Source organism: Vidua macroura, chromosome 27 (genome assembly GCF_024509145.1).
Source record: "Vidua macroura isolate BioBank_ID:100142 chromosome 27, ASM2450914v1, whole genome shotgun sequence".
Lineage (NCBI taxonomy): Eukaryota > Metazoa > Chordata > Aves > Passeriformes > Viduidae > Vidua > Vidua macroura.
In genome coordinates, this window is record NC_071597.1 from 2,198,080 (window position 1) to 2,209,306 (window position 11,227).

Consider the following 11,227-nt stretch of genomic DNA (forward strand, 5'->3'; position numbering starts at 1 on the left):
CATCCATCCATCCATCCATCCATCCATCCATCCATCCATCCCAAAGCGTTCCCTGCTGTTATCCCGAGTCAATCCCGGCTTTCCGTGTCCCTGGTTTTGGTGCCAGCTGGAGCCGCCTGCTCCTGCCCCTGCCCCCTCCCACAGCCAGAGGCAACTCCAGCCTGTCCCGATCCTGATCCCCGATCCTGATCCCCGATCCTGATCCCTGATCCCCGATCCTGATCCCCGATCCTGATCCCCAATCCTGATCCGCGATCCCCGATCCCTGATCCTGATCCGCGATCCCCGATCCCTGATCCCCAATCCTGATCCCCGATCCTGATCCCCGATCCTGATCCTGATCCCCAATCCCTGATCCCCGATCCCCAGGGCTGGCCAGGACAGGGAGCAGCTGGAGCTGGGAATTCCACAGGCACAGGGAACATTTAACCAGTCAGCTTTTCAGAGGAGCTGAGCCTGGGCCTCGTGCTCCTGCTTGGAATTCCGGCTTTGAATTCCTGCTGGTCCCTTTCCTCAGGGATCACCTTTCATCCCCCTGGGCCGTCTTTGATGTGCCTCCTCCTGCCTGCTCTGCCCTGGATCCCTGGGCAGCTCCAGGGATCCCTGAATCCCTTGGGAGTTGATCCCTGGATCCCTGGAATGGCTCCCTGGATCCCTGAATCCCCATGGAACAGCTCAGGGATCCCTGAATTTCCCGGGAATGGATCCCTGGATCCCTGGAATGGCTCCCTGGATCCCTGAATCCCCTGGGAACAGCTCGGGGATCCCTGAATTCCCCAGGAATGGATCCCTGGATCCCTGGAATGGCTCCCTGGATCCCTGAATCCCCTGGGAACAGCTTGGGGATCCCTGAATCCCCTAGGAATGATCCCTGGATCCCTGAATCTCCCATGAATGGATCCCTGAATCCCCCAGGAAAGGCTCTCTGGATCCCTGGGATAGATCCCTGGATCCCTGAGCCCCCCAGGAACAGCTCCCCAGATCCCTGGGATGGATCCCTGGATCCCTGAGCCCCCCAGGAACGGCTCCCTGGATCCCTGGAGTGGATCCCTGGATCCCTGCCCTGTCCCTGCTCCCAGCTCCAGCCCCTCAGAGCATCCAAACCCGGACACTTTTCCCTGGGTTTGTCCCCGTTTGTCCCTGGCTGTCCCCGTTTGTCCCAGGTTTTCTGGGCGATTTTCCTGGATCTGGGAGCTCTCCCAGGAAAGGGAATGGAGCAAATTTTGATTTCATTTCATTTTTTGGACTCCATTTCTGAAGCTTTCTCCATTTCCTGGGATTTATTCGCTGAAATTCTCCCTCCGTTTTCCTTCATCTCCGTCCTGGTGTCCCAAATCCCCCCACTTGTTCCCAATGACTTTTTTTGGAGTTAATTTAATATGAAGACATTTAATTAGAGAGGGTTTGGTTGGGTTTATTTGTTCTTTCCTGACCTGCTGCCCACTTTGCTCCTTGGCTGCAATTCCAGGCTCAGGCTGCAGGAAAATTGGCAATCCCAGATTCTTGGGTGTGTTTGATTTCAGTTTAATTGAAATAGAAATATAATTTTAATTTTAATTTTAATTTAATTTAATGTAAAGCTGGGGGTGCTGTGGATGCACAAAAAGAGGGAGAGACTTCCCTGAGTGGGGCAGGGGAAAAAAAAATGGGAAAAAACAGGGAAAAATAAAAGAGCAGCACATGAAATAATTGGGGAAATAAATGGCCTGGGAGGCTTTTGGAAAATAAACTGGATAAATAAAGCAGGAGCAGCTCCGTAGGATTTGGCTTTTTGAAGTTTCCTGGGCAAAGCGTGGGCAGGGAAATCCAGCCCAGCTTTGGTTCAAGTGGAATTGGGATTTCTGCTGCTCCTTCCATCGGATTCCATCCGTGGGACTGAATTATTCAAATCCCTGGAGGAGCTGTGTTAATTGAGGGAGTAAATTGGGAAGGGCTGGGGAGAAGAGGGGAATTGTGGCATGGAATGAGGAGGAATCCTGGGAAGGAGGGGATGGGACCGAGGGCTCCTCTTGGAAATAGTATTATCACTACTACTATTATATTTATATTTATATTTATATTTATATTTATATTTATATTTATATTTTATAATTACTATTGTTGTTGCTATTATTATAATATTATTATTATTATTATTGCTATTATATATTGATCTATTACTATATTTTATTTTTATTCTTTTATTTTTTTAATGTTTTTTATTTATTATTGCCCTCTTGCTCCCAGCAACAGCTCAGCTCCCCGGATCCCTGATTCCCCCAGGAACAGCAGGGAGAGGCAAGGATTTCATCCAAACTGGGAGAACTGGGACAGCCCCAGCCCTCGGAGCAGGGATGAGGTCCTGGAAATCCCTCTGGATTTTTTGCCTGCATTCCTTGGCAAATTCTGATCCCTGAAGCAAAAAAAAAAAAAAAAAACAAAGCCTGGCTGTTCTTCCCAGAGCTCTCTCCAGGCTCAGCAGTTCCCCCCTGCTGAGGATTTTTGGGGTGGATGCTGAGGATTTTTGGGGTGGATGCTGAGGATTTTTGGGATGGATGCTGAGGATTTTTGGGATGGATGCTGAGGATTTTTGGGGTGGATGCTGAGGATTTTTGGGATGGATGCTGAGGATTTTTGGGGTGGATGCTGAGGATTTTTGGGATGGATGCTGAGGATTTTTGGGGTGGATGCTGAGGATTTTTGGGGTGGATGCTGAGGATTTTTGGGGTGGATGCTGAGGATTTTTGGGGTGGATGGAGTTTCCCAATGGATTTGTTTGGGTGTGGCCACTCCAGGCCTGGTTTCCCACAAACATTGGAGGAGATCGTGGAAAAACTCCTTGGAATGTTGATCAAATCCAACCAATTTTTGGGAAAGCTGTGACCAGCATTCCCTGCATCCCACGGGCAGCTCCAGGGGGGGATTGGGGCTGATCCCAAAACCTCTCGCTCGTGTCCATGGCTTGGAAATCCTGCTGTTCTGGGTAATTAAAATCTCCTAATTAAATTAAGCTCCATCTGGCTGAGCCCAGCGAGCCAAGGAGGGCGTTAATTAAAGATCCCAACGTTTGCTGTGACCCAGGGCTGGGATGAGCAAATCCCTGTCCGTGGAAAGTGCTGGAGCATCCCAAAATCCGGGTAAATCCAAGGGGAGCGGCGCTGGGATGAGGGAAAATCCAGGAATGGCTCTGCTTTCCCCCAGGGAAAGAACAACTGCAGAGGGGAGCTGGCATCTGGAAATTGGTGGGAATGGGAATGGGAATGGGAATGGGAATGGGAAAGGGAATGGAATGGGAATGGGAATGGGAATGGGAATGGAAATGGAGTGGGAATAGGAATGGAATGGGAATGGGAATGGAGTAGTAATGGGAATGGAAATGGGAATGGAAATGGAATGGGAATGGGAATGGGAATGGAGTGGGAATAGGAATGGAATGGGAATGGGAATGGAGTAGTAATGGGAATGGAAATGGGAATGGAAATGGGAACGGGAACGGGAATGGGAATAGGAATGGAATAGGAATGGGAAGATTCCAGGCTGGATTTTAGCATCCAGGGGGATGTTTCGGATGCTGAGGCAAGGAGAGGGAGCAGAGTTAAAACCAGGCTGCAATTCCAAAGGTCTGGGAAACACCAGGAGATCCCAAACTGCTCCACAGGCACAGCAGGATCCCGGGATGCTCCAGCACTGCCTCGCTCCCTCATTTATCCATCATTCCCTGGACAGAGTCCAGCAGGAATCTCCTTCAGCGCCGTCTCTTCCCTGGATTTGCCGTTGGAATTGTGTTTTCCTGAACAGGACAGGAATTCCAGAGCCCCCGTGCCTGGAGCTCGGGATTCCCTCCCGCTTTGGGCTGTTCTCCCAACAGCAGAGGGATTTTCTCTCCTCTGGGGAAATGCCCTGGATGGAAGGGGCCGTTCTGGATGCAGTTTGGAACAGAAACATTGGAAAAGCCTGGGAATGTGGGAGCCTCTCCCCTCTCCTGCATTCCCGGATTTCCACAGCCACCACAATTCCATGGGAAGTGGGAGCAGCAGCTCCCAAAGCCGGGAGCCATCCTGGAATGGGGTGGGGGCTCCTCCATCCCAGCCCTTCCGAGCCGTTCCCCCGGGAGCGTTCCGCGGCTCCGGAGCCCATCCTGAATTATTGACGGCGTTTCCACCGCAGGCAGGGCTGGGATTTGAGCTGGGAATTCTCTGCTGAGGACTTGGAGTCCGGAGGGATTTGAGCTGGGGCTGGATGAGTTTTCCACTCCTGTCCTTGACAGCTTTCCCTGTTGTTTTTTTCTCCAGGTCTGAACTGTGTTTTCCATCCTCCCAAACTTCCCTCTCCCGTTATCCTGCTGCTGCTCCTGCCTGTGGATCCCGGGAGCGCTGGCAGCACCGGGATGCTCCCTACTGGGTTCCAGCATTCCCAGGAGCTGCTCCCTGATCCCAGGGGATCCAGGCACCTCCTGCAGCCCTCGGGAGGAGCTCCTGGAGCTGGAAAAGCCCCCACAGCCATGGAAAACGTGGCAGGAGCCAGGCTGGCACTGGAGCCATCCAGCCACTTCCTTTGGGATTGCATCCCAACCTTCCCTTCCCTTCCCTTCCCTTCCCTTCCCTTCCCTTCCCTTCCCTTCCCTTCCCTTCCCTTCCCTTCCCTTCCCTTCCCTTCCCTTCCCTTCCCTTCCCTTCCCTTCCCTTCCCTTCCCTTCCCTTCCCTTCCCTTCCCTTCCCTTCCCTTCCCAAAATGCCTGGAGGGTTTGGGATGGGATTCCCAAGGTTTTGGGATGGGATTCCCAAGATTTTGGGATGGGATTCCCAAGGTTTTAGGATGGGATTCCCAAGGTTTTGGGATGGGTTTCCCAAGGTTTTCCCTCCCCCTGGCACAGGACAATCCATGGATGGGGAGAGCTTGGTGGTGGCAGCTCCTTCCCGCGAGAGCTTTGTCCTGTGCCGTGGATGGGAGGGAGAACAGTCCCAGAACCTGCTGGAAAACCGGGAATGTTTGACATCGGTGCTTGCCGGCCTTTGGGATGTGGCTCTGAAATCCGGGATAATTCCTGGATCAAAGGCGGGCTGCCCTGTGCAGTAACACCCCCCAGCACCGGGAATTCCAGGAATGATCGCTCCCGCTGCGCCTCCCCTGCGGCTCCCGGGAATGGCTTTGGGATGCGGGGATTTTCCCTCGGGCGTTGCTGCTCCTGCAGCTCCTCCCTCGCTCCCCGCGCGGGCCGCGGCTCCCGGAGCAGGAATTCTCCTCTCCAGGCTGGAATAATGGCCCGTCCTGGTCTCCTTAGAAACCGCGGCTCCGCATCCCTCCGGCAGCCGCGCATCCTTGGAGCCTCCTCCTGCTCCCGCCCGCTCCCGGGGCTTCTCCCGGCGGCGATTCTCTGGAATTTCTCCACATTTCTCCAACTTCTGTGCGGTTTTTTTTTTTTGTTGTTGTTGTTTGTTTCTTGTTTTTGGGTTTTTTTTTTTGTGTGTGCTGCCTCAACGAGATTTTTACGATCTTTTTTTGTCTCCTTCCTCCAGCAAACCTGAATCCTTCGGGAATATTTTTAGTTCCTCACACTTCCCTCTCCCTCTCCCCTCCTGAATCAAAACCTCGCTCCCGTTATTTCCTGGAAAAGTGAAATTTCCCGGAGCTTTTTCCAACTTTCTGGGCTCGGTGAGGAAAAGTCTCCTCATGGATTCTGGAGGCTCCGTGGGTTTTGGGAAGCAGCTCCTGGCTGGATGTGGGAGCTCATCCCGAAACTCCACCAGCAGCCGGCAAAGCCCTCCCAGAGCTCTGGAGAAGGGATTTATTTTGGGAATAAATAAATTTTGGAAATTACAAACCCTGCTCCGGGGGCAGAACCTATCCTGTGAGGATGGGAAGGAAATTTTGGAGCTGGCCTGGTGCTCTGGATTCAGGGAATTTAGGGGGAAAGGGAAGGGAAGTGGCTTTTTTTGGTCTTTTCTGGAGGAGGGAATGTGCCAGTGGAAGTGGGAGACGGAAGTTTGGATGTCTGGGAAGGGGAGGAGGTTGGGAATGCCCCAAAAATAGGAGCCTGAAATTTGGATGTCTGGGAAGGGGAGGAGATTGGGAATACCCGGGAGCTGGGAATGCCCAAAAAGGTGAGAGACTGAAATTTGGATGTCTGGGCAAGGGGAGGAAACTGGGAATACCACAAAAATGGGAGCTCGAGGTTTGGATTCCTGGACAAGGGGAGGAAACTGGGAATACCACGAAAATGGGAGACCGAGGTTTGGATTCCTGGGCAGGGGGAGGAAATTGGGAATACCCACATAAAAGGGAATCTGGGAATTCCAGTCCTGGCAGCCCAAAGCTGGGCCCCATTCCCAGGAAGGAGCTGAATTCGGGCCTGGATCGTGGCCATCCCTCATTCCCAACCCTCCACATTTCTTTTCCCTCTCCCTGCCAACACTTCCAGGAAAAACTCCGGCCCTGCCTCGGTGCCACCATGAGTGCTTTATTCCCTCCCCGGGCAACGCAGGGGAGTTTCTGTTCCTTCCCTGGGAATGAAATCCCGGCCCTGAGCTCCCCTTCCCACCCCTCTGCCCGGGAACGGCGGTGCTGGGGGCTGGGAGCGGGGCAGGGGTCGGGACTGGGATCGGGACTGGGATCCAGGCAGGGATCCGAGCAGGGATCAGGACTGGGATCCGGGCAGGGATCTGGGCAGGGATCAGGACTGGGATCTGGGCAGGAATTGGGCCTGGGATCCGGGCAGGGATCAGGACTGGGATCTGGGCAGGGATTGGGACTAGGATCCGGGCAGGGTTTGGGACTGGGATCCGGGCAGGGATCCAGGCAGGGATCCAGGCAGGGATCGGGACTGGGATCCGGGCAGGGATCCGGGCAGGGCAGGGATCCGGGCAGGGATCCAGACAGGACCGGGCAGGCGTCGGGGCAGGGAGGGGATGGGGGGGAAGCAGGGCGTGAATCAGCACCCGGGGGAGCCGCGTGGATCCCTCGCTGTGCCCGCACACCGGACCCGCTCCGCCGGGATTGCTCTGCCCGGGAATGCAGCTCCGAGTCCCCAAACTCCCCCCGCGGCACCGGCCTGGCGTGGGGAGAGCTCCCCCCCGCCCGTCCCGGCTCGCTTCCATCCCGGGAGCCTTTGGGATGGGAGAGCTCATCCCCAGCTCCTGCAGAGCCGGGACCTGGGGGAGCCGAGGGGTGCCCAGGGACAGGTGGCACCATCAGGTGACTTTTCCCCCCCTTTCCCGAGCTCTTCCCGGTCTCCAGGGGTTGCGACCCTTCCTCCGGAGCCCTCTTTACCTGGAATCACCAACCCCAATCCAGGCCGATCCATTATTGCACTGAGGAACTCGAGTCCCGACCGTGGCTCTCTGTGCTGTTCCCATATCCCAAATCCAGCCCTTGTTCCACATCCCGGGCTCTGCAGACCCCGGGGCCGGGTCTGCCGCTGCCGCTGCCCCTCTTCCCACCGGGGAAAACGGGAAATTCTCCTCTTCCTTCCACGCCTGCGTTTTCCAGGGAGCATTCCCCGCTCCAAAGCCACCCCCATCCCTCCCCCCGCCCCCGGCGCCTGCGGGACCCCGGGAATCGCGGCCCAGGAATCGCGGGAATCGCAGCCCCGGGAATCGCTGCTCGGGAATCTCTGCCTGGGAATCGCGGGAATCGCAGCCCCAGGAATTGCAGCCCCAGGAATCGCTGCCCGGGAATCTCTGCCTGGGAATCGCTGCCTGGGAATCGCTGCCCGGGGATCGCGGACTGGGAATTGCGTCCTGGGAATCGCTGCCCGGGAATCACGGGAATCGCAGCCCCAGGAATCGCTGCCCGGGAATCGCAGCCCCAGGAATCGCTGCCCGGGAATCGCTGCCCGGGAATCGCTGCCCGGGAATCGCTGCCCGGGAATCACGGGAATCGCAGCCCCAGGAATCGCTGCCCGGGGATCGCTGCCCGGGGATGGCGGGAGTCGCGGCGCGGGGCTCATCCCGAGGGGAAGTAGGGCCGGCGGCTGTGGGCGTTGTAGTCGGGACACACCTTCTGCACCAGGCGGTAGTCGCTGCTGTAGAAGGTGATGTAGACGCACACGGCCCGGAAGGGCTGCGAGCACAGCCAGGCCGCGCGGCTCTGCGTGTGCTCCTGCGAGCACGTCTTGGCGGGGTCGAAGGTGCACAGCGAGGTCTTCCTGGCCCGGGCCACCTGCTCCGACTCCACGCGGCAGTTGAACACCTTGGACTCCTTGGCCTCGATGAAGATCTGCTGCTCCAGGTCGAACTCCACGGCCTTGGTGGGGGGCACGAGGCTCACGGAGATGTTGCCGTGGCCCGTGGAGTTGTGCTGGAAGAAGACGTTGACGCTGCCGTTGCCGTGATCCACGACCTTGCCCGTGATCAGCAGGTTCAGCTTCACCGTCTTGATGTTGGAGTAAAAGTCGCCCCAGCCGAAAAGCTTCTGCAGCCTGCCCGGGGCCGGCCGCGGGTCCCGCTGTGCCCGCGGGCCGAGGTCCCGCCCGGCCCGGCCCTCCAGGGCTGCCCCGAGCTCCCGGGAGCCGCTGCCCGGCCCGGGGAGGGTCCGGTTCTGCGGCGGGGCCGGGCTCAGGCTCGGGAGGGGCTTTGGGAAGAGCAGCTCCCGCAGCTTCGGCCCCGGGGCTCTCCCGCGGGCCCGGGGCTCGCCTGGATCCGCGCCTTTCCCGGGGTCCTCTGGAGCGCAGAACACCTGGACACGGGGATGGAGGAGCTGCGGGCTGGGGGTGTCACCGAGCCCTGCCAGCCCCCTGCCCAGGGTCACCGAGCCCTGCCAGCCCCTTCCGCAGGGTCACTCACCCCTGCCAGCCCCTTCCCCAGCCTCGCTCCCCCCGATTTCCCCTTTACTCTCTGCTTTGTTTCCCCTCCGGCAGCGGCTTCTCCAGCTCTCCTCCCTCCCGGCTGCTCCGGGGATGGGTGCGAGGAGCCGGGATGGCTCCGGTTCGCTCTCTGCTGGCTCGGGGCACAGCTCCTGCACCCCCTGTGCCCTCACCCCCACCCCTGCCCCCGGCACGGCCCCTCCAACCCCGCCGGGCCTGGGGACACCCGGGCCAGGGGGACGGGACAGGACAAGGGACAGCGGAGCGGAGTTGTCACCCGGGGAGCTGCCCCGGGCTCCTGCGCCAGCTCCGCTCCCAGAACCCCCAAACCGCCACATCCAGAGGCTGCCGGGGGGGGCTGGGGGCACCCGGAGGGGCTGCAGCCCCATCGCCCGGGGCTGGGGGACCCCGAAAAGCCCCGGGGTGCCGCGGCTGACCTGGCCGAGGAGGCAGCGGGAAGCGGAGCCCGGAGCCGGCCCGGCCCCGGCTCTGCCCCAGCCCTCCCCGGGCTGCCGCGCGGGGCTGGGGGCGTGCGGATTTCTGGGGTGATCCGGAGCCTTCTCCTCGCCAGCCCTGCCCGCTCCCCGCGGCCAAATAACAGAAGTTTTGGGACGCGGTTTTTTTTCCCGGGGGCGGGCGGGGATGCGGGAACGGCTTCGGGGATCGCTGCCGGCTGCCCGCACGCCCCATGGCCGTGGCTGCGCGACCCCCGGTGCCCGCAGCCCCCGGTCCCCCCCTGCCCTGCCCTCCCGGCGCTCACCAGCAGCGCGATGCTGCCCTGGAGGAGGAGGAGGACGCAGCTCCGAGGAAGATGCATTTTCCAGCCGGCGCCGCCGCCTTCTCCGCGGCTCCGGTTTGGGGAGGGTTTCGCTGGGATTTTCCTCCTTTTTCTGTCTTTCCCTCCCTTCTCCTCCAGCGTCAGCGAGGGGAAAGGGGGGTCCCCCTGCGAAGCGGCTCCCTACGGCCCCCCCCGGCCCATGGTGGCCCCGGCAGCTCCCGCCCCGCGGGGCCGCTCCGGGCGAGGCGCGGCGGCTTCACCGGCGGCCGCTGCCGTCCCCGTGTCCCCTTGGCTGTCCCCTCCCCTGTCCCCCTGCCCGCCCCGCCGCCTCCCGGCCCCCTCGGCCGCTCCTCCGCTCCCCCTCCCGCCGCTCGCCGGAGTCTCAGGGAAACTCCGCTCCATCCCCGGCTCGCTCCATCCCTGCTCGCTCCAGCCCCGCTCCAGCTCCGCTCCCGCCTCCCCCGCCAGGTGCCGGGGCCGAGCGGCACCTCCGGAGTAACCCTTTGGTGCCCGCGGCCCAGCAGAGCCCCCCGAAGGGGTCCCTGGGGGCTGGGGGGGGTGTCCTGGGGGGCTCAGCGGGCTCTGGCTCCCTCGGGAGGGGCAGCCCAGGCTGGGGCAGAACTGGGAGAACGGGAGCGAACTGGGATGGGGGGACCCCCGCGGGGGTCCCCGGCCCTGTCCTTGTCGCCGGCATCGCCCTCTGGCCCAGGATCAGTTCTGGCCCTGCTGGGATCGGCTCTGCCCCATCCCCCGGCTCCAGGGAAAGGCAAAAGCCCCTGGTCACCTCGGTTTCCAGTTTATCCATAAAGGAATGACAGGGATCCCTTAGAAAGGAGCCGGAGGCCGCTGGTTTGGGATCTGTGATGGCTTTTAACCCATGGAGGGCAGCAGTTCTCCTTTTCTCACCTTCCAGGAGAAGTTGGAATACTGGGAATTAACTTCCCATGGGCAGGATTGGGATCAAACCCGGGATTCTCCCGCCCTGAGGAGAAAATCCCTTTCCTTACATCCCTTTGTGTTCCTCTCCACATCCTTCCCTCATCTCCCCTTTCCCCGAGCTGCTTTGGGAAGCAACGACGCTAAAAATGGAGCGAATTCCCGGGAAAGATCCCGGTGTGGTGCAGGATGAGCTGCCGGAGCCCCGCCAGCCCCCATCTGCCAGGCAGGGCCGGCCAGATTCCCACCGGGACGGCGGGGCCGGGTCTGGGTGGGGATTTTTTGGGAAGAGGAGGAAGGTTGAGTTCCTGCAAGCGCTGCTCAGCTCCTCCTGGAATTATTGGAAAGCCAAATCCTGCTGGAAATCCGACCTTGGGCGGGAATTTCCTGGCAGCTGGATCGGGTTTTATTCCCTGAGCAGCTTCCCTGGCACGGTGGCACTTGGGGACACGGGAGGACAGGGGGATGTGGCACCTCATGGGGAATGGATTCCTTAGGGAAAGGTGGGATTTGAGGGCCTCGGGGTCTTTCCCAGCCTTTCTGACCCTGCGGTTCTCAGACTCCTCCTTAATCCCAAAGGAGATCCCGGTTTCTGCACCAATGGGATCAAAAAAAATGACGGATCCCCCCAGAAACCCTCCCTGGCATCCAGGGCTGGTAAATTCCAGAATATTCGCGCAGGAGCAGACCCCGGAGCCTCCCAGAAGCCGGAGGAAGCGGAGCTGGAGGAAATC

The 11,227-nt window shown here is 59.3% G+C and overlaps 1 protein-coding gene across 1 annotated transcript; it reads right to left on the minus strand.

Moving 5' to 3' along the window:
- Positions 1 to 7,587: 7,587 nt before the first annotated feature.
- Positions 7,588 to 9,809, minus strand: NXPH3 (neurexophilin 3). The gene is made up of 2 exons (XM_054000292.1): positions 9,540 to 9,809; positions 7,588 to 8,652 (listed from the first exon to the last, which is right to left on the minus strand). Exons 1-2 carry the CDS (start codon positions 9,594 to 9,596, stop codon positions 7,921 to 7,923), a joined length of 789 nt encoding a protein of 262 aa, XP_053856267.1. The 5' UTR covers positions 9,597 to 9,809; the 3' UTR covers positions 7,588 to 7,920.
- Positions 9,810 to 11,227: the final 1,418 nt, after the last annotated feature.